This window comes from Mesoplodon bidens (genome assembly GCF_964165515.1).
Source record: "Mesoplodon bidens genome assembly, chromosome: 7".
Taxonomy (NCBI): Eukaryota; Metazoa; Chordata; class Mammalia; order Artiodactyla; family Ziphiidae; genus Mesoplodon; species Mesoplodon bidens.
In genome coordinates, this window is record NC_138164.1 from 59,577,157 (window position 1) to 59,600,301 (window position 23,145).

Here is a 23,145-nt window from a genome sequence, read left to right on the forward strand (position 1 = left end):
CCAGGACTGCCTCCTTTCTCTCATCTCTTGAAACTTTAAAGACTCTCGGCTGGAAACTGAGCTGGGGCTCGTTAAAGTTTAAAAGCCAGAGCCTGGGGACCTGGTCATGGAGGAACAGAGCCAGCCTGGGGGCTGAGGGCTCTTCTAGCCCCAGCGTGGATGGACACTGACTGAAGGCACCCACCCCACCAGTCCCTTGCCCGCAGGGGGCTGCACGTCCATACTATCTTACATCCCAGCTTGCACAAGAGTTATGCTGTAACCACCATGTCCCATCCTTTATCCCTCCTAAATCTTTCTGGATGCAATCCCTTGCTCCATTCCCCACAGTCTCTGCTTTAGTGCAGGCCTTGGCATGTCTGTCCAGACAAATACAGCAGCATCTTCCTACCACCCACCTTGTCTAAAACCCTCCCTTGGTACCCTAGAACCTCCAGGACCCAAATCCTAGAGCCTTGGTCTAGCTGTCTAATCACCTCCAGACCCCTGAGTTCCAAGCCCCACAATGAACCACCTGCAGCTCTCCTAATGCACTGCCCTGTTTCCTGCCTCTGGGTCTTTACACAGCTGTTCCTCTGTATGAAATGCTCCCAATGCTGTCAAACTTGTACTCCTCATTCTCTACCCAATTCCAAACAGATCACCTGAGAATTCCTCCTCTGTGAAGCCTTCCCTGGCCCCCAAGGCTGGTTAAGAGGCCTGCTCTGGGTCTCTGCAGCTCCTGTGATAAGTGTCTGTCCCAGCATCCAACTGGGAGTTCCTTGAGGGCAGGGTTCGTTTGATTTCCTTCTTTGTCCCCAAACTGAATGAAGTGCCCAAAGACAGGCAGGGCAGCACTACTATTCACATGTGACAGATGAGGAAGCTAAAGCCTAGGCAGGGGCAGCAATCTGCCCAAGGCCACATGGCCAGGACTCTGGACCCTGTGCTCTCCCCCTATGGCCTCAGACCAACCCAGGCATCTCCAGAAAGGCTTCCCTAAAGCCTCCAGCCACCCCCGACCTTTCGTCTCTCTGATTTCCTGCACCTGAAGGTCCAGACCCTGACTCACTGGGGGCATGCTCTCTGGGAGCCTGTGTCCTGAGGACAGCTCTGGACTACTTCCTCCAGCTGCCCTCACACCAAGTCAGAGCTAGAGCCATCCAGGACAGGGGTCTCAGGGCCTCAGCCTGGATTCAGGAGCCCCATCTAGGGACCTCTAAGATGGCACAGACTGTCATGGCCTTAGCTCTCCGTCCTTACTCTGTGTCCAGCAGTGCAGAAGCCTTTACCATGGCCTAAAGCCAGGACAGCCTCTACAAACCACCTGCCCAGCAACTTCCTGTAAAGAAGGAAGTTCTTCCTGTAGAGGAGGGAAACTGAGCCCCAGAGGCGGCAGAGGCCCAGCCTGAACCTGAACTCACTGAATCCAAACCCCTAAAACTCAATTAACTCCTGCCTCTGCCACCACAGATAAGAAGACTGACTCGTAAAGGTGAAGTGACCCCCCAAGGTCACACAGTAAGGACTGGGCTCTTGCTCAGCTGGGACCACTCCAGGGTGCCCTCCCACAATGGCACAGTACAGCGAGACCGAAGGCAGAAGACAGGGGTAGGTTCTGAGCCACAGGGTCCAGGAGACGGAAGGGCCCAATGGTGCTAATAAGCAGGCCCAAGGGAGTGAAGAGATCTTGGCCTTGGAGTCTCAAGGACCTGGGCTCTGATCCTGCCTCAGCTACCTTCTAGCTGTTTGACTGCACAAGTGAATTCTTGCCCTGAACCTCAGCTTTCACATCTGTTCAATGGAGTTCATAAGACTCATGCCACAGGACAGTTGTGAAGACTCAGTGGGACAACATGAAGAAAACACCTGGCCCTGCAACTGTCCCCACCTTCCCCATGACCCTTTTGAGCCCCATGGACCATTAAGAGTGAGAAGGGCCCTTGGAGATCCCTGAGATGATCCCAAATTTTACAGGGGGAGAGAATGAGGTGCTGAGAGGGGACAGGCCAGAGCACTGGCTTAAGAGCTTGGAACCCAGGGGGCCTGTGGTGTGGATGCAGGTGGACAGTGAGACAGGTCAGGGAGGGGTCACTGAAGCTTTCCTCAAAGGGGAAGAGGAGGAGTTGTAGAACAGGAAGTCAGAGGAGATAGGTCCCCACCACCCAGCTTCCTGTGGCAAGAGGAACCTCAGGTTCTCAGCTGCACTCCCCCAGGAGACCTTGCACCCCAGTTCAACCGTCAAGCCCCTCAAGGCCCCTACCCACCGGGCCCACTCCTGCCTCTGTGGTCTGCCTATGGACACCTGCCTCAAGCAGTGGGCAGGAGGTCACCTGGAATTGTCAGTCTTCTCTCCACCAAGGTCTGGACACCTCTGAGGACAGGGGCCAGGTCTCCTCTGCCTCTCAGGTGGCTAGGTACGCAGCAGCATCAGAGAGCCCGAGCACATGAGCATCCAGGGCAGGGCTGGGCAGGCTGTGTCATCTCCTGCTTTCTGTCCCCTGTGCCTCATCCCTCTCCATGGGCCCCAGCTCAGGCGTTGAGTTTAGAGGCCCTTGGAGCCAGAAGAGCCCCATGGCACAGATGGAGACATAACCCAGAGAGGGCAGGGATGTGCCCACAGTCACAAACACAGCAAAAGAATACCATAGCCAGGACTAGACCTCAGCCTCTTCCCCAGCTAGCCCTGCTTGAATAAATGGCAGACCCCCTGGTTTCCCATTTCTCTACTGCTACAGGAGCTGTGGGGAAGCCTGGCCTGGGCATTGAGAGACCTGTATTCAGGTTCCAAGCTTCCCTCTGCTTGGACCCAGGATCCATGTTCAGTGTCTGCCTTTGGGACGAAGCCTGACCTCTCAGGAAGTGGTATCTGCCCCCTCTCCAGTGCCCGGAGCACAGTGCAGGCTTGGGACCAGACTAGGCTGGAGGCCAGGAGGGAGGGAAAGGGAAGAGGTGGCCTCCAGCAGCCCTGTCCCTTTGTCCTGGCTCCAAATGCTGGGCCAGAGCCACAGTTTCTTCCAGGAACCTCTGGACACAGGGGCAGGGAGAAGATAAGTCTGGGGGAAAGGGAGTGAGGTGGAGGAAATCAATCAGGTAGGCAGATAGGTGGACCCTCTCCCCCAAACTGGGATCATACACACAGGACATGTACAGGAGGCAGCTGGCTTTTCCAGCACAGAGGGCAGGCCCAGAACAGGCTGTGGGGAGGGGGGAGCTCAACAAATACCTGTGGTTGAGTCGCAGCCTCCCGGAGTGACCCAATCATCCCTGGGGACTCTGGCTTCAGACCTGCTGTGCGACCTTGACAAGCCACTCCCCTTTCTGGGCCTCAGCTTTCTCATTTATCAAACAAGAATGGGATGATGAGAACACCATGTCCTTCAAAGAGTTATTGATGGGGTCAAATGCCAGAATGTTGACTAAGATGTGAGCCCAAGCTGAGAGAGGCAGGGGCTCTGGAGCCAGGCTGGCCTGGGTTCCACTCCTGCCTCAGCTGATATGACCTTAGGCAAGTGACATCACCTCTCTCAGCCTCAGTTTCTTTGTTTGTATCATGGAGACAATTCTACTACTGCCCAGGACTGGCCGGAGGGTAAATTAGACCATGGAGAGAAACGCTTGGCTCAGAGCAGGGGCTCTTACCAGAAATGGATTCCTGGAATCTTGGGGATGGGGAGCTCAGAGACCTCTGCCTGTCCCCCACAGCTCCATCTGGCTGTGCTGAGGGGATCAGAGATCTCGGGATGCCCGTAACCAAGGCCCCAGCCTCCTCCTTAGGCCCCAGCTCTGCTCACCTCCTGGCCCCAGTCCCCCTCCACTGTGGGGAGCACAACAGAGAGAACTAGGCAGGGAGGCTAAAGGTCTGGGTGCCAAGTCTGGCTCCGCTGGGACCTGGCTGTGTGAGCCTGGGCTGGCCCCTGGACCTCGGTGTCCATACTTGCACCCCAGTGAGGGGTGAGTATGAAACTGGGGTTGTAAAGGCACCTCCAACCTCTGCTGAGTCTGAGAGGGAAGGAAGGTCAGGTGTATGCCCTGACCACAAGCCCACAATACCCCCGTTTTTACAAGTCCCCTCCACTCCCAAGGAAGAACACCTGACAAATCTGATCTGCCCACAAGGGGTCCGTTGTGGCACTCTGGCCCCTGTAACTGCCAACTCCAGTCCTGGACTAGGCTGGGTTTATTCATTAACCAAGCCAGATGGAGGCGGCAGCTCCGCCCTGTTGACACAGAGGGTGGGAGTACTGGTCTCAGTTCAGACTTTCCCCTTCTCTTCCTTCTGGAGAGCCAGCTCGGTGGGGAAATTACACTTCCCCACCCCACTGCACAGCCCAGCCTTTGAGCCTTTCCTAGGTCACAGTGAGGAAAACAACCTTGTTCTCACAACAACTTTGCTCACTTTTTATTCAGTTTGTTTCTTCGTTCCTTCCTTCCTTCCATCCTTCATTCAACAAACATCCCTGCTCTGTCTGTGTTGGAGGCTGAGGACGCAAAGAAGGATAGGACCTGTCCCTGTCCTCAGAGAGCACTAAGCTGGAACATACCAGCTGCCCTTCCCTTCCCTGCTCCTCAGGCTCAGACACAGGTCAGGCCTCCGGAAAGGCCCCAGCCCAGGGTCCTCAGGCCTGGGTAGAGTCTCCCAGTAGGGGAGACACACATGGAAACCCAGAGAGAAAGAGACAGTCAGATAGCCAGGGTGCAGACAGAGAATTATAGAAGGAAGAAGGGAAGACAGAATGGGTGAGCCAGAAGACCACACGGGGACAGGTGGACAAAGGTCTAAATGACTAAGACAAAGTGAGGCAGAAAGGCACAGGGTCAGAGAGGGAAGGTCAGACATCCCTGGCCCTGGTATGAGGCCATGATGCCAGAGCTAAATCCAAATCCAAGAGCAGGTCCCAGGCAAGAGGGGCTGAATGAAGTAGGGGGAGGCCAGGAGTGCCCTCTGAGTTCAGTGTCCTGCTTCCACCTCTGCCCCTCTCCACCACAGGAATACACTCCTCCACATGTTCGAGAAGGACAGCAGGAAGGGTGAGGCAAGAGAAAGGGAAGGGTACAGTCTACTGCCAGGACCCCACTGAAGGGAGACCTGCCCCCTTGAAAAGGGGCACTCACAGCAATGCCAGATGTGTTGTGCTGGAGGAAGCTACCGAGGCCTCTAATCAGAGTCTTCACCAGCCTATTCCCCATCTAGTTCCCCAGGGTAGGTGGGCTCACAGGGTCCCAAACCCCAAGCCGGCCCTATCTTGGCAAAGAGAAGAAAATCAGGGGGTTGTGAGGAATGGGGTTGATGGCTGTGAGGGAGACTGAATGTGCCTACATCTTCCCTGCATCTGCTGTCCTCTCCTCCCCCAGGCCACCCCCAGTCTGGCCCTGTGTAAGGCAGAGACATCTAAGCCCTGCTTTCAGGATCTGCCAGCCAGGATCCTGAGTCCCTGCAGGAGAGACTCAGGGAACAGGCAGGAGGGAAGGGGGAAGAGCAGGGCATCAGACAGGAAGGAATCAGGTCCCTGGCACCCAAGGGTGCAGAGAGTGGGGGAAGAGACCCAGCTCAGGCTGAGAGAACCAGGAATTCAGGAGAGAAGGGCTCAGTCTCCCTCCTCAGATGACTCAAGTCAGGACGTGGTGAAGGCTTCCATGGGTAGAGGGCTCCCTGAGGGAGACCATTCTCCTAGGTAGGGCTGACAGCAGCCCACCTCCCCGGATCAGGCAGGGGTGTGCAGAAGCCTGGGTTCTGGCTGAGTGAGCCAGAGGGAGTCACGCCCCCTCTCCAGGCCTCAGTTGGCCCATCTGTGAGATGGAGGCTTGCCCAGCAAACTGTGCCTCCTCCTGGTTTCTCACAGGAGAGTCTGAGGTGTACAACTGGGTGTCTGTAACCCTGCGGGAGGACCAGGAGACTCCCTGGTCAGAGGAAGTAAGGGTGCAGTGCAGACCACACCTGCTGCAGGGCAACCCTACCTTGATCTTGTGCAGGGTACGATCCATCTCCACAGCCTGCACCCACACAGACACGCCGGCCTTGCTGTAGGTCAGGTTCCAGCCCGCCTCGGCCTCACACTCTGACCGGAAGCTGCGGAAGTCCTGGTCGTCGGGCACCTGGACGCTGTCGCGGCCCAGGACTGGCCGAGGCCCCTGGGGCTCACTTGAGGCAGCTGACTTCTCCATGGGGAGGCCCAGGGCCCTGGTCCTAGTCCGGCTTTCCTGGGTCTTCCGCGGAAGCTCCAACAACGTCGACGCGGCTGCAGATGCTGACGCCACCTTCCAGGGACCTGAAAGACCGGTTTCGGAACCGGAGTCAGTGCGCTGGGGGCGCGGGTGCGGCTGTCCGGGGTCCTGGCGGGTAGAGAGAGACAGGCAGGGGCTGGCCAGCGCGCACCGCCGGTACAGAGCAGTACGCCCCCCGACCCCTCCGCTAGGAGCGACCCAGACCTCCGGTTTGGGGGCCGGAGTGGGGGCTGCGTATCGGGTGCGGGGGGGGGCCGTCGGGACCCGGGGGAGGCCGCGACCCGAGGTGACGGACGGCCCGGCGGGGTCCGCGCAGCGCTTGCCGGACTGGCTCAACTAACTCGGCAGCGGCGCCGGCGAGGGGCCCGTGGTGGGGGCGGGGTGGGGTGCTCGCGGGGCCGGCCCGCTCACCTGTGCCAGCTGCTCCGCCTGGGCCCGCCGGGGCCGGAGGTGCGAGCGCCTCTGCCGCCGCCGCCGCCGCCGCCGCCGCGCTGCCCGGGCGACCGGGGCCGCGCGGGGGCTCTGGGGGGAGGAGCAGTGGGTCCCACCGCCGGCCCCGCCCCACGCGCCCCCCCCCCGCCCCGCGCGCCCCCGCTCCCTCCCTCCCTCTCTCCGAGCTAGGCTGGGGGCTCCGGGGTCTCCGCTCGCCAGCGCTCGGTATTTTCCTGGCTGCGGAGGTACAGCAGATGGGTCTCGGAGCCCCGCCCCACCCCGCCCCGCCGGGTCCTAGCGCCGCCCCACCCGCCTCCGAAGGGGACCTGGCCCGACCAGTCCTCAGGCAGGGGTCGGGGAGGGGCCCAGATAGAGTGGGCTCTGAGAAGAAGGGCGAGGAGGTGCTCGAAGAGGGATTCTGGAAGTTACCTGCGAACCCCTTCTCCCCAACACCCTCCCATACTCACAGGTACACACCTCTGCAACAACCTACTTAGACACAAGGAACCACCCAGAGACCCAAAGATGGGCACACTCCCCCCACCACAATCAAGAGCCCACAGCTTGCATCCCCCAACAACCACTAGCCTCAAGGTTCACAGGCTGGCTAGACGTGGGTAAATCTCCACTCCCATCTCACTCCCGGCTGGGAGCTTTAACCAGGCTTTCCTCCAGCCCGACTCTGGCCCTTGTCCACCACCACCCCTCCCGAGCACCCCTGCATGTATTCACACACCTCCCATGGATTAGACTAGGGTCTCAAGAGCATCTGGCCCCAGAGCTCTGGGGCTACCCTGTCCCTCCCCAGGCGGAGCTGTCCAGAGCTCCACAGCCACAGGGGAGGTAGGTCCACCAGTACTCCAGCCACCCCTTTCAGCCAGGGAGGCTGCTACCTGCCCCCCTGGGTCCTAGTGCCAGCTCTACCTCCAGCTGCCCCGTGTGAACTGAGGCCAATAGTTCAATTTCTCTGAGGTGAGGCCAGTAGGAGTGTGGCAATGGGCCCAAGGCTAGCATTCACTGACCCTAGTGACTGGCCCTTGACTGCAGAGGGCTAGGGAGAGCTAGGGCCCGTGGTGAGCTCCCCTGGATGGGCAGCTAATAGGGCACAAGTGCCCACCACTTGCCCACTGACACATGGTGAGTACATGGCCATCCTTCCCAGAACCCAGATCTCAGCCTCCTCCCACCCCAGGGTTCCTTTCTCTGCTCTGGCTGTCCCCATCACCTTTCTGAGCCTTAGTTTCCCATCTGTAGAATGTAAGCATCAGAATGTATAACCTCCTAGCCTCACCATCCTAGAGCTCTGGGATGGAACAGCTTTTCTTATAGGAGTTGTCACGGTGGGTTCACAAATAGAGGTGTTTCTTCCTGAAGTGCTTAGGGCTCTGAGATGTGTGTGAATCAGGCCCAATTTTAAAAGTGGAGGGGGTGAGCAGGGAGCCCTGATGGCAAGTGACCCCAAGGTCCATTCTGCAAAGTAAATCTTGTAAAATGAATTGCAGGTCCCCATGAGGCTTGTGTGATGACCTTAGATCTCCAGTGTGAGGGGCATAGTCAGATAATCACCCTCACCCCTTCTAACCCACATTCTTTAAGTGTGTAGAAATGGGTGTCAGGGGGGCTGGATCTGGGTTCAGGAGGCCAGGGCTCTGGCTCTCCGCTATGCATGTCCTCTGCCTCCACCCCAACCCTAGGCAGTTCACTGCCCCTCCCCTGGCTTCAATGGTTTTATCTGACAGCCTCATACCCAGGCTAATGGGAGATTCAAAGAGGGGTACACAGAGCCTGCTTTGTGAACTGTAGCTTCTGGGATCTGCCACGAGGAAAAGAGAGAGGAGCACTGGCCTGGCGGCTCCTGCCTTCTGAGGGCCCCAATGACACACATCTCAGCTGACAGCAGGCATCAGGGCAGTACCCCTCTCATGCCCATCACCCAGTCTAGGGTGAAGAGATAAGGCTGGGGTGACAGCAGGAGATAGCAGTGAGGACAGACTGACAGGACTTCTCCACCCCCCAGAGCACTGCCAGCCTGAGACACACAAACTCAGGGAGGTACACATGGCAGAAATCAAACCAATACTCAAATTCAAATATAGATTAACCAAGAATGAATCTTTTGGGTCTTGGGGCAGTAAAAGTGGGTGACCTGGTACCTCTGGGCTCAGATGGCTATGCCCTGGGCTCAACCCTGCCTGGAGGTTTAGGCCAGGCTAGCTAGGATCACTCCTCATCCTATTCATCATTAATTTGCCCTTGCAGCCCCCTGTAAGCCCCAGGAATTTAGGTATCTCTGGCTCAAGGGTTCATGACAGCCTCCCAAACATGCCTGGATCAAAGCAGATTCATATCCTGTCTCAAACACCCCTGAGCAGCAGAGAGAAGGCTAGGAGGGCTGGGATGGGTGACCTGGGGGAGGAGTCTGGAGAGGAGTCCTAGGACTTGGCCATCCCTGCTTCCCACAGCCTGGAAGTGCAAAGGGCCTGTGGAACTGGGTTCAAATCCTGTCTATACCATTTCCTAAATGTGTGACCAAGAGCAGGTGACATGTCCTCTCTGAGCCTCAGTTTCTTCATCTAGAATAATAATACCTACTCTCTGAGAATTATTGCAAGGAAAAGAGTTGTACATATATCAGTTTCACCCCCAAGTAACTAAAAATATAACCGGAGGGAGAAGGGTAGGGAGGAATAAATGCACTGTCCCAAAATGGCATATTTCCAACAAAAAAGTGTTAACGTAACATCTTGATAGGATGGTTGTTAAGATTCTCAGGAAAGAGTAAACAGTGGAAAAGCTTGGCAAAGCATGACCCTGCTCTGCCCCCTGCAGCCCCTGAACCAGCCACAGGGCCCCTTGACGGAAAGTGGATTGGGTGAGGTGCCTCTCTGGGCCCCAGTCCCAGAATGGGGCAACACCAAGCAGGAGTCAGAGTGGGAGTGGAAGGCGGGAGCGTGTAAGAGAAAGAGAAGGTGCTTAGCAAACCGAGAGGCATCATGAGAATGTGAGGAATCATTACCCAGGGTGCTGAGCAAGTGCTGGGTCTTACACATGCCCCTCACAGAGAGAGCAGCTGAGGTGTGGGAGGCATGGGGACGCCCCTGAATCAAAGTAAGACAGAACCCATCTAGGGACCTCCAGTACCTCAGGACTCTTGGAATGGGGGTAGGGGGTCGTTTGGAGATATCCACACCAGTCCTTGCTCACTGCCCCGACAGCTGTTGGAATAGGGTAGGGTACCTGCCTGGAGCCATCCATGACCTGGTCCCTCACATTCCCCTCAATTCCCCTCGCTGAGTCCCCGTCAGGACTAAACACCCTCAGACTGACATCATATGGCCACAGCCCCTAACTGTACAGATGGAGAAACAAAGTCCCCGCCAGCAGGGACAAAGCAGAGATAAGATCCTAGGTCTCCCAGCTCCTAACCCAAGGCTCTGTCCCTGTTCCCCATTATACACCACTACTTTCACTACCTCAGGGGTGACCTTGGGGTAGTCACCACTCTCTCTCTGCTTCAAGATTCATCCTCTGCCCAAGGGCCCCACCCTGTCCAGTGTCCTGGACAATGAGGAGCTACCAGGTCTTGACTTGCTCCGGGGTGCTCCCTCCAACTCATCATCTAGTCAGACGGATGGCTGCCTCGATCTGACCTCTGGGAGATGAGGAGAAGGCCCCCCCTGACCCCTTCTCCCCCCACTCCCTCTCCTCAGGGGTAACTGGCCCTGCCAGTTTAGTCGGAGAAAATTCCCAGGTTGCCTAGGATAACGAGGCAGTATCCTGGGGGCAACGTTCTAGAAGCCTGGGCAATGACCTGTGTGATGTCACCAGGAAGGAGCAGAGTAGAGAGGTGATTCCTGAGGCCCCCAGGGCTGGCTCGGCCTTGAGACGGACCCGTCCTTTACAGTTTGATGCAGGTGGCAATAGGCTCGGCACCCCAGTCCCAACTGGACCTGGATCTAGGTGTTTGCCCAGGGTGGGTCTCCTACCCCTGCTGGGCCTCCCTGAGCAAACAGCCCAAGCACTGCCCTGAGGGAGCCGCTGGAGCCTGAGGGAGTCACAGAGAGGCACACAATCACAGTTACCCACATCCCCTCTCCTCCTGGTGACACTGTCACAGCCATGTGCCATCACACTGATGTCCTGTCACAGACCCACACAGCCACGTACAATCTCAGTCTCATGCGTGGGAGCCCAACATGGGTACACTGGCTTGGGTGCACCAGGTCACCCAAGTAGAGTTGCCAGATAAAACACAGGACACCTCGTGAAATTTGATTTTCAGATAAGGAAAATCATTTTTAGAATGAGCATGTAGCAAATATTTGCTAAATCTGGCAACCTTGTACCTGAGGCCCTTTGCCATACCCACATCACAAAGCCTCAGAGAGCTACACCAGTCCCTCGCCTGCCCTGGGAAGGTACAGTCAGCACCGGGGTCACAGCTGTTGCACACACGTGCACACGCACACATGCACACACATACACGAACGGCCTTGCACATCCTCTCTGTGAAGAGGCCCTGGGCCAGAGTAAAAGTCTGCCACACTCTTCTTTTTTTTTTTTTTTCCGTTACGCGGGCCTCTCACTGTTGTGGCCTCTCCCATTGCGGAGCACAGGCTCCGGACGCTCAGGCTCAGCAGCCATGGCTCACTGGCCCAGCAGCTCCGCGGCATGTGGGATCTTACCGGGCCGTGGCACGAACCTGTGTCCTCTGCATCGGCAGGCGGACTCTCAACCACTGCACCACCAGGGAAGCCCTGCCACACTCATTTTGTCTAACCTTCACAATAACCTTAGGTGGAAGGTTATACAGGGACTCTTAGCCTCATTTGACAAATGAGAAAAATAAGGCCCAGCAAGAAACAGAACCTATCCTTGGTATCCCCACGTGTGGTCCCCTGGCAGGGGCAGAAGGGGTGCGAGGGAAGTCATGTTAAACCTGGGCTGGGCTGTGTCCCTGGGCAGGTCTGAGCTCCTCAAGCAGGCTTCTTAGACGAGTCTCTCCCCGGTGGGAACAATAGCCTAGGGGTTTGGGGGGTGGACCCTCTGCCCCTTCCCCCACCCAACGGGCGATCCTAAGTGCTCCCCAGAGGCCCCTCTAGTCCCAGGAGGTGGAAACTGTCCTGTCGGGGCACTGAGGGCACAGCTTTGAGATTAAAAAATACGAAGAAACCGAAAGAAGGAAGTTGTGCGGGCTTCCAGAAAAGAGGCTGTCGTCCCAAGGCTGGAGTTCTTGCCCTGGTAAAAGGGCCAGAAAACCTCGTCCTCCCCAGAGACACACAAAGACACCTCCACCCCCACTGCCACCCAGCCTGAGCACATAGCCGAGGGGAGGGCCTGGGGTCAGGCAGATGGATCAGGAGCCTCTGACAGGAAACTTGAGGGCTTTTGGAAGGCTGCATCAACCCAGCAATCAAACTGAGTTGCTGCAGGTGGCAGTGCCCCAAAGACATCATCAGCAGAAGGACCCAGCCTGCAGAGGGGGCGCTGGCCATCTGGGCCTGGGGCCCTCCCAAAGAGGAGTCTCCATGGTTCCACACTGGGCCCTACCGACCTTGGGCAAGGCCCTGCACCTCTCTGGTCTGTCTTCCTGTGGAAGTGGTGGTGCTCAAGATGCCTCTCCACCGGCCTGGGGCAGGTGGATGGGCTCTGTAAATTGTGAAGTCCTGCATGGTGGGGGGGTTGCAGTGGAGCTGTGTTAGTCTCTTCTTTCCCCCAAGCCTGGGAGCACCCTGGGCAGCAAGACCCCGCAAGGCCCAGAGAGAAGCTCCCAGGACTCTAGGGTACAGGGACTGGAGGATGGGGAGGGAAGGACAGAAGAGGAGGAGGAATAGACAGGGTGAGATACCCTGCTCAGCAGTCTACCACAGTGGTTAAGAGCTTGGCCTATGGAGCCAGGCTGTCTGGGTTAAAACCTCTTACCGTGTGATCTAGAACAAGTTACTTAACCTCTCTGTGTCTCAGGACTCCCATTTCTAGAATGAGCAGGCTAGTAGGACTTACACCGTTGCCTCGGGGACGAAGTGAGTTCACACACTGGAGAGCTCAGCACGGTGCCCGGCAAGCAATGAGCACTCAATAAACGCTACAGCTGCTATCAGTTCTTGTCTCCTGAGGCCCCCTAACCCCCGTCTGCCAGCTGTCCCCAAGGCATGGCCTCTTTCCGAAGCCTCTGCTCCTTGACCTGGAGGCAGTGCCTCCCTCTTCTGACATGGAGGAAAAGAAACAGTCTGGGTTCACTTGGAGCCTGGAGGGCTGAGAATAAAGCAGAAGTGAGTGCTATGACATCTTGTCCCCCGCCCTCACCCCAATTCCAAACAGCTACAAAGGCCTGGATGGGTTCCCTTTGGAAGGCCTTCGCTCAATGGCATGAGCTCCTTGCATCCACACAGCCCCGTCCTCAATGTCTGACAACTGGATGCTAGGAGAGCAGCAGGACCCAGGGAGCCTGGCTATGCCCAGCCAGCGGGCAGGACAGTACTGAGATGTCCACACTCCAGGGGCTGGTTCCTAGGACCCTGTGAAAAGCTGGTGTGGGGAAGGCTTGCTAGGAGCTGTCAGTGAGTGGGGCTGAAGGCTCTGCCTTGGGTCGGGGTTCATTCTGGGGCCAAAATTCACACCTGGAACAGTCCTAGAACAGACCCAGCTTCCATGGGGCACTGCTGTGCAGGGGACTCCTGCCAATCTCTACTCCCTTCCCTGAGGCCCTGGTGCCCCGCATTAGCGGGCATCTCCACAGTGCTCTCCCGGGGGCGGCTGCCTCCTTCAGCACCTTCTAAATTTAGGGCTTGGGCTCTGTGACTCATTCCTGAATCTGCTTTGCTCCCCTCCTCCAGGAGTGTGCTCCCGTGGTAGCTTTATCTTCTGCTGCCTCAGACTGATTAACAAGGCCCTAGAATCCTACAGCAGCCGCACACACCAAGGAGAGCTCCCCAGTCCACCTGCCCCAGCTCGGCTCTGGGCTTCTCTCTGACCAGGTCCTGTGCTCCCCCCTCCCTTTACCCATCCATGCACCCACCCCCACCCTGCCACTCCCCGACCACAACCCACCCAGGTGGCTGCATTTGAGGCTGGCTCCAAGCGGGGCTGTGGTGGCCGTGGGGAAGGAGATGGAGCCAAGCCCTGCCCCCTCCAAACTAGCTGCCAGGCAGAGCCCTGGCCTAACATCAGGACACCTGAGTTCTGGCTCCGACTCACTCCCACCTTACTGTGGGGCTCTTGGTGAGTTCCTGGCCTCTCCGGGCTTCTCTTTCTTCCTCGATGAATAAGGGGTTTGAACCAGACCTCCACTAGGGAGGCCTGGACCAGAGATGAATTTACCACTGAGCCAGACTGCCATCTTCAAACAGGGTGGGCTGGCAGTAGGGTTATCTGACGTTGGGCCCTGTCTCCCACCCAGGCTCCTCACTGCCCGTGGCTCCTGCTCTGTTCAGGGGACACACAAGTCAAGGCCCTGCTGTCAGCCTTTTGGGACTTCTGTCCTGCCGGGAGAAAGGGTTGTGGTTCTGGTCTCACTGTCCAGGGCTGTGAGCTTTGGGCAAGAATCACCTTTACTCTGGACCCAGGCTGTGGGGAAATGAATCACGTGCATGTAGAGGTGTAAACGCTCCCTGCTAGGTTCCCAGTGCCAGAGGGGGAAATGGGGATGTGAGTGCCCCCTTTGACTTCCAGAAATGCAGGCTCCCTGGGCACAGAGTGGAGGTATCTGGGAGATGGACAGACCTGGGGCTGCGACATCTCTGCCCCTGCTGGGCTCTGGGAGAACCCTATCTGCAGCTGGCCTCCACCTGTGTTCCTGAGTAACAAAGAGTGGCTAATGTTTACTGAGCATGTACCACGTGCCTGGTGGTGTTCTATACACGTAATAGTTCTTAACTCATTTATTTCATAGTTATACCTCAACACAGCCCTTGAATAAGGCTTACCACCCCACTCTACAGACACTGAGGCTCAGAGTGGGGTAGTGACTCGCCAAGGATCCCAACATTAAGTCACTGGGAGGGCTAGTTAAAAGCCAGGTCTGACTGCACTCCTGGCTTCTGTTTGTACCCTAAGGTAGCTCTACTCAGCGTATACATTAGACACTCAATAAATGTTTGATGAAGATGTTTGATCACTGCCATGTAATGGAAAGATCCCTGTCCTAGTCCAATTTTATGCCAGCTCCTTGTGTGTCCTGAAGAAAAGTTCTTTCTTCCTTTAGCCTCGGTTTCCCCTGATGAAAACAGAGATGATAAGTGAAGGCCCAGAGAATTAGATACTTGGAGGTGGGGAGGATCTTGAATTTCTATTTCTACAAACACCTGCCTTTCATGACTTGCCTGAGGAGGCCCCATCTGCAACCAGACCTTAGGGTCTCCTAGCCCCTCCTATACCTATGTCCAGAACCTCTAAGAGCACTCCAGAGTCAAACAACTGGGTACAGCCCAGCTCCAAGGGACAGAGAAAAGTTCATTTCCCTGGCGGGCAGCTGCCTGATCTTGGGGGCTGGTAAGATGTGCCTATGGTGCCACCTGACTGCTCCACCTGGTTGGAGGAGTGGCTCCTACAGCCTCTCAGCTCAACCGGCATCACTTCCTCTCCTTAGCATCCAAGCCAGCCCAGGCACCACCTCCAGCTGTCGCTGGCCCCAACTGGAATCACCTGAGCACCCAATTCCTCCCAGGCTCAGAAACAGAGCCCACTCTTTTCCATTCAGGGTCTGTCCCCTTCACATTACCCCTTCATCTGTCACACTTGAGTTCCTTCCTTTACCTGGGCCACTCTCCAGAGAAGCAGGGTCTGTACAGCTCCAGCAACACTGTCCTCTGTCTTCAGGATTCTCCAGTTCCTCCTTAGTTTCTGGCCTTTGGTAGTCATCTCAACAGAGCAGAGCCTTTCTCCACTAGGCCCAGGTTGGGTAGGAGAAGGATAAGAAATAGGGACTCCTCCAGACTCCGTCCTCTAAGCCTGTGTCCAAAAAAGACACTAATCCTTGGGGTGCAGGGAAGGGCTCCAAGCCCAAACGCAGGAAGCCTGGGCGTTAGCCCTTGCTCACAGACTGCTGAGACCTGGGGCAAGCTCCTGCCCCTCTTGGGGCCCTCAGTTTTGCAATTTGTATAATGAGGAAATAGCTCCTCAATCTGCAATCACACGATTATAATAATCTTTTGCCTTTATACTTTGCTTGGCAACTTAGTTTCACTTCCGGATCTTATTATTCAATCCTTCCAATAACCTATTTCCATTTACAAGTGAGAAAGCTTAGGTCCTCAGGGGAACAGAACTATCAAGGTCACACAGCAACTCAGAGGTAGAGCCTGGGCTAGAGTCCTTGAATCCTGAACCATCTGTGGTCTTCCACACTCTTAAGATGATAGGACTCTGGCTGTATGACTTTCTCTGACCCGTTGCCCCACTGGTAAAATGACTGCTCTAAGGATCAAATTAAGAGAGGCAATGAAGGGGCCTGTGCTTTGCAAACCATAAGAAAAAGGACAACAGAAAAACAACGGGACCGTTACGTTACTACTTATTACTCTTACCTTTGCTAAGGCGCCCCCTCGTGTCCATCCCGAGGCGCTCCATTTGCGCAGGCGCTCTTTGGTGTTTACGGAAGCCTTGAGGCCCAGCATTTGCGCGTGCGCTCCGCGTAAGAGGCCGCCCAACGGCCTTCTGGCTGTTCGGTGTCGGACGCTGCCTTCAAGTCCCCTAGTGGTTGTGGCCGCCCAGTTACTACGGTTCCCTGGGGCCCTGTCTGCTCTGCTTGGGTTGAGACGTTTCTACAACTCCGGAGCGGGGAGACCTAAGGAATGGCAGGGAGCGGCACAGCGCGGTCTCCCATTACTCCAGCATCTCAGTTACCGCTGCACTAAACCTTGGGTGCCGACTTTGGCGCCCCTCAAGGCAGATATGGCGGCCGCGGTGAACTGGACAGGAACAGCCCACGCACTGCCTCTTGGGAGCCTCAATTCGCTGCTAGAACCTTTCCGAATTGGAACACTGTTAAAACTACATTTCCCAGAAGTCCAAGAGCCAGAGTCGCAGGAGAAGGGCCTGGGGCATGTTGGGAGTTGGAGTGTGGGGATGGTAGTGAGTTTGTGCAGGCAGGGAAACGCGATGAAGTGGTGCAGCCTCGCTCCCTGAGCCTGGGCTGTGGGTTCGAGGTACGCACGAGTTACACGGTAGCTGTCATAGGGAGAGAGTAGCGCTGTTGGACTGAGTTTTAGAAAGAATACTACGCACTACGTGTCTGCACCTCCCACAGGGCTTCCACCCCCATCACTCTTAGGAGACTGCACTCCCAGGGGTCACCGTCGCCTGGGACTCTGAGTTCTCTTACTGCTGTTCAAAAGAACTGTTTGTAATAATGGACATATTCTATAGCTGCATTGTCCAATAGGGTAGCGACTAGTCTGTGGCTACTGTACATTTGACATGAGGCTAAGTGCCATGGAGGAAGAAAAACTTTTATTTGAGTTTATTTTAAAAATCCAATTAATTACTTTAAATTACATTTAAATAGCCACCTACGGCTAATGGCTACCATATTTGACAGCGGCACACTATACTAGACTAGACCACCAAGAGGTTCTTCGTGTTCAATACCAACAATCACCTTCCCGCTTTGTGAGACCTAACAATTTAGTTTTCTTCCTACTGTTGACTAAAAATAAGTACACCACCTAAAAGCTGAGAACTTTGTCTTATTCGCAGCCTTACTGAGGACTATAGCCGGGGATGGCAGCCTCTCAGATAGCTCTGAAGGACTGTTCCAAAAGGTAAGGGAGGAGCAAGGAGTTTTTCCTGAAAAAAACATGTAGTGAACATCTAAAGATTACTGCTAATCACACACAAGAAACATCTCCAGACATCTCCAGTTAATTGTTTTAGTGCCTGTGCATGGGAAGATGCAAGAGTCTGGGCTGATTGAAATTATTCCTTTGGTATGCATCTTAACTATCTAGGACTAGTATCCTGTTTTTCTCCCTCCAGAATTCCCCTCAGGGTGCACCGTTCAGGGGTGGCTGCAGTGCCTGATGGCTGGATGGCAGGAAACATTCTTTGTTTACTGACTTGTCAGGCAACATTTTTTTGTCCACACTGCCTACTCACTACACTTAGGCTTTGCAGATTCCACCTCCATTGTGTGTCCCTTGAAAACCTAAAAATTCATTCAGACTGTAAAAATCTGCTGTGGTGTTCATCAGGCTGGAATAATGGGCACAGATAAAGCCAGCTGCACAATTAATAAGAAACAATATTTTCCCCAAGGATATACTGCAACTATAAAATGTCATAACAACCCCCTCCTTTGAGTGACTACTTCTTTCTTACCGAGCAACTTTGTTTTCTAAAATCATAGACAGTCAGAAATTTTGCTGTTTGAAATTATATAAGTAGGAATGAAACTCTTGCCTGGAGGAGTTAAATCACTAAAAGGACAGGATTTACAGCCCAGGTGCAGAGACTCAGATAAGGGATTTCTAAACATATACTCCACATCTGCCTTAACTTTATTGTTTCCAAACAGGACCCTGAGTCCACTGAGCAGTCCAGACGCAGTTCTGCTTTGCTTTGAGCCATCAAAATATTGCCTCATTTAAATTTCACCTAATTCCACCTCTCCCTCAAATCCTATAAGAACTCTCTCTATTCCTTTGTGTTCGGTAGGACACCTCATTTTTCCTCTGGTGTGTTGTCTTCCTCCTAGCAATGGGTCAATAAACCTGACTTCACTGGACTATGGATTTGTCCCTGGTGATCTTTGATCGGGTTAGGACACGCTGAAATACTGGTGTCTTCCAGGTTCTATCAAGGGCCCTCTCTTCACTCTGCATACTCTCTTTGGATGACCTCATTCACTTCCATCCATAAGCTGATTCCCCAATTTATGGTTTAGGCCTTTCTCTGGCCGCTGGGATGTCTGCTTCTGGTTCCTTAAACTCAGCGTATTTATTTATTTTTTGAAATTCATTTATGTATTTATTTTTGGCTGCGTTGGGTCTTCGTTGCAGTGCGCGGGCTTCTCATTGCGGTGGCTTCTCTTGTTGTGGAGCACAGGCTCTAGGCGCACGGGCTTCAGTAGCTGTGGCTCGTGGGCTCCAGAGCGCAGGCTCAGTAGTTGTAGCGCACGGGCTTAGTTGCTCCGCGGCATGTGGGATCTTCCCGGACCAGGGCTCGAATCCATGTCTCCGGCATTGGCAGGTGGATTCTTAACCACTGCGCCACCAGGGAAACCCAAACTCAGTGTATTTAACACTGAATCTTTTTTTTTTTTTTGGCAACCACTCTTCACTGCTGTGTTCCGAGTAAGAACTAGGCACTGACCACCTCTGACCATGAGATAGTGGGGACACTCCTCACCTGGGTCAGGTACCTCTTCACTCACTGTCCTCAAACGGCATCACACTGGATCAGCTGCTTTTCACATAGGTCAGCAGCCTAAAACTTTAGAAAGTTGGAAGGAATGGTGGGCTGCAAGTGAAAAGCGGGTCTCAATTACTCTGCCCCTTTCCCCCCCACCCCGCCCCCGAGCCCTCGATAATGGCTGGGGCCTCACAAAGGAGGCTGCAGAGGCGATCCCACCTGTCTCCCCCTCATCTCTCATGGTCTTCTCCCTTGGAGCTCTTCCAGTTGTGTCACCAGCTCATCCAGTCCCTAGTCCCTGCTAGTGCCTTGGGAATTTCATAGCCACCTATTTTCGCTGAGCCTGGTGGCTTTGCATAGGGTCGAGCTGTGGCCTGCCTGCTGCCCAGAGGGAGGGTGCGTACTGTGGGAAGAAGCTTCCTCTTGGGCTGCGCTTGGTTTTCTCTTGAACACGGCTAAAACCAAATATACTTCAACATCTTGAGGATTTAAGTTCCTTGTGAAGGACCCTCTTGCCACTTTATTCCACCCCACCTCTGCCACATCTCATCTACCAAATAATTTTCTATTCCTCTTATTCATATACCGTTGACCTGACTTTTTGGGAAATGAGAAGGGGTCATCTTTCCTGCCCATTTCAAAGCATTGTTCACATTCGCCCATATTGAATGATGCCCAAATCACAAGTTTCTCTCCTCGGTGGGTGTAGTTTCAGTTCATCCCATTCCAAACGCTGTTTTCACTTTAATGTAACAGTCAACAGTGCGTGCATGTGGTGTGTAGGGAAGGTTGGGGGTCCCAGGACCCCTTTAGCTACAGATGAACTCACTTCCCTCAAACCCCAAGCATTTTGACCATTTCATGCTTTTAAACGGTTTAATTTTTAGTTCTATATTATTTAATTTATAATCTTTGGTGGTCCATTGGCTATACACATAAACAACTATTTAAAGAGAAGCATAAAAATAAACCTGTAAAGTTGTCTAAAGATGATTGTTGCCAGATTCTTGCATTTATCCAATCAAAATTTATACACAGCACATCCAGATGTCACTAAGACTGCAAAGCTACAGCTAGAAAAAAGAAAAAAAAAGTGGACGTGATGATCATACTTCATTTGGCTTTTCATGTACTGAGAATAAAGCCAGCCCACTCTCCCCGGTGTCATTTGTGAAAACTGCTTGCAAACAGCAGTCTGAACATTTAATCTCATCATTTAGAAACAAAACATAAACATTAGAAACAAAAAATAAACCTGTTGGATTTTTAAAAGTATTATGATTACTGTTGTTTTATTTTTGGCCGAGCCTCGAGACTTGCAGGATCTTAGTTCCCTGACCAGGGATCAAACCTGGGCCGCCTGTGGTGGAAGCACAGAGTCCTAACCACTGGACCTCCAGGGAAGTCTAAAAAGTATTATGTAGTATTTCAGACATATATTTCCAATGTTAGGACACACAGATCCAGCTTCTTCTTTGGAGTGCATTGAATTCCACCTTGGGGATATACCATATATGTAACCATTCATCCTGTCATATACTGGAGTGCAACTGCTGGGGCCAAGGGTGTGTTTGAATGTGTGTGTGTGTAGTATGACCAAAGTGCCTTCCCAAGAGGTTAGCCCTGTTTACGTTCCCACCAGCAGGAATGATGGTTCCATTTCCCCTCACCTCTAAATATTAATAAATTTCTTAATTTTTACCAATCTGATGAGTGAAACTTGACCTCTCTGTCATACTTTAACTTACATTTCACTAGTTTTGCATAGTTTTATTTTTTGTGGACCATTTGTTTTTCTTCTTCTGATAGAAGTCATTGCCCATTTTTATATTGGGTTTTCTGTTCTTTAGTTGACTTGTGGAAGTTCTTTATATCTTCTGGATTTTACTAATTTGTTATACATGTTGCAAGTATTTTCTCCTCATCCATCTCTCTATATGCCTCTCTTTTTACTTTGTGTATAGTGTCTTTTTACTTTGAATATAGTGTCCTTTCACTTTGTGTATACTATCCTCTCTGTTTTCTCTTTTTACTTTGTGTATATAACATAAAAATTACCACTTTAACCATTTTTAAGTGTACAGTAATTCAGTGGCATTAATTACATTCACAATGTTGCACAGCCATCACCACTATTTCCAAAACTGTTTAATCATCTCAAACAAATTCTGTAAACATTATGTAATAACGACCTATTTCCTCTACACAGCTCCAGTAACCTCTAATCTACATTGTCTCCATGAATTTGAGTATTCTATATTTTATATAAGTGGAATCATAAAATATTTGTCCTTTGGTATCTGACTTATTTCATGTAGTATAAGTTTTCAAGGTTCATACAAGTTGTAGCGTGTGTCAGAACTTCATTCCTTTTTATGGCTGAATAACATTCAATTTGTAAACAAAACCACATTTTGTTTATCCATTCATCTGTTGATGGACACCAAGTGTCTCCACCTTTTGTCTATTATGAATAATGTTACTATGAAATGGGTATAAAACTATCTCTTTGAGTCCTTGCCTTCAGTAAATCTAGCAGTGGAATTGCTGGGTCATACAGTAGTTTATATGTTTAACCTTTTGAGAAACCATCAAACTTTTCCACAGCAGCTTTACCATTTTACATTCCCACCAGCAATGCCCAAAGGTTGTTCCAATTTCTTTCTTTTTTTTAAAATTAATTTTATTGGGTACAGTTGCTTTACAATGTTGTGTTAGTTTCTACTGTACAGCAAAGTGAATCAGCTATACGTATACATATATCCCCTTTTTTGGATTTCCTTCTCATTTAGGTCACCACAGAGCACTGAGTAGAGTTCCCTGTGCTATACAGTAGTTCTCATTAGTTATCTGTTTTATACATAGTATCAATAGTGTATATATGTCCATCCATATCTCCCAATTCATCCAATTTCTTAACATACTTGCCGATGAGTATTATTTTCCATTAAAACAATTTTTTAAAAATTATAGCCATTCTAGGGCTTCCCTGGTGGCACAGTGGTTGAGAGTCCGCCTGCCAATGCAGGCGACACGGGCTTGTGCCCCGGTCCGGGAAGATCCCACATGCCGCAGAGCAGCTGGGTCCGTGAGCCATGGCTGCTGAGCCTGCACGTCCAGAGCCTGTGCTCCACAAAGGGAGAGGCCACAACAGTGAGAGGCCCGCGTACCGCAAAAATAAATAAATAAATAAATAAATAAAATAAGTTATAGCCATTCTAGTAGGCATATGGTGGTATCTTGTGGTTTTGATTTGCATTTCCCTAATGAGTAATAACACTGAGCACCTTTTCATGTGTTTATTGGCCTTTTGTATATCTTCTTTGGAGAAATGTCTATTCAAATCCTTTGCTTATTTTTTGAATTGGGTTATTTTTGTTGTTGAGTTTTAGGAGTTCTTTATATATTCTGGACACTAGACCCTTATCAGATATATATCTGCAAATATTTTCTCCTATTCTGTAGGTTGTCTTCTTACTTTCTTGATCATCTCCTCTGATGCACAAAAGCTCTTTTTTTCCTTTGTTGCCTGTGCTTTTGGTGTCATATTCATGAAATAATAGTCATTGAAGATTTTCCCCAATGCTTCTTCAAAGATTTTTAAAAATAATTTCAGCTCGTAACTTTAGGTCTCAGATCCATTTTGAGTTAGTTTTTTGTATATGATGTGAGGTAAGGGTCTCACTTTATTCTTTTGCATATAGAAATCCAGTTGTCCCAGTGCCATTTGTTGAAAAAACAATTATTTCTCAATTGAATTGACTTGGCATCCTTGTCAAAAAACAAATGGCCATAGATGTATGGCTTTATTTCTGGATCTCAGTTCTATTCTAACGTAATGGTCTATGTGTCTATCTTTACGCCAGTACCACTCTGTTTTTACTATTGTAGCTTTGTAGTATATCTTGAAGTGTGAAGTCCTCCAACTTTGTCCTTTTTCAAGATTGTTTTGGCTATTCAGGGCCCCTTGCAATTCCATGTGAATTTGAGGATTGGCATTTCCATTTCTGCAAGAATGGCTCTTGGAATTTTATAGGGCATTGTGTCTTTTATTATCCAGAAATTTTACATTTTGATGTGGTTAAATTATCTATCTTTTCCCTAATGATTTTTGTGCTGTGAATGTTGTTTAGGAAGGTCTTCCGTATCCCAAGGTTATCG

The 23,145-nt window shown here is 52.2% G+C and overlaps 1 protein-coding gene across 4 annotated transcripts in view; it reads right to left on the reverse strand.

Moving 5' to 3' along the window:
- The window catches only part of STARD10 (StAR related lipid transfer domain containing 10), a 33,857-nt gene extending 17,317 nt beyond the window's left edge, over window positions 1–16,540 (reverse strand). The window contains exons 1-2 of one of the 4 annotated variants that reach the window (XM_081239243.1): window positions 16,161–16,540; window positions 5,938–6,248 (exon numbers count right to left, since the gene is read on the reverse strand). In XM_081239243.1, the coding sequence (XP_081095369.1) occupies window positions 5,938–6,248; window positions 16,161–16,203 (354 nt within the window). In that variant the 5' untranslated portion in view covers window positions 16,204–16,540. Of the gene's footprint in view, window positions 1–5,937; window positions 6,313–6,615; window positions 6,864–15,390; window positions 15,411–16,160 lie in introns of those variants that run through there. The other 3 variants (XM_081239246.1, XM_081239245.1, XM_081239244.1) reach the window with 3 other exon arrangements.
- Window positions 16,541–23,145: the final 6,605 nt, after the last annotated feature.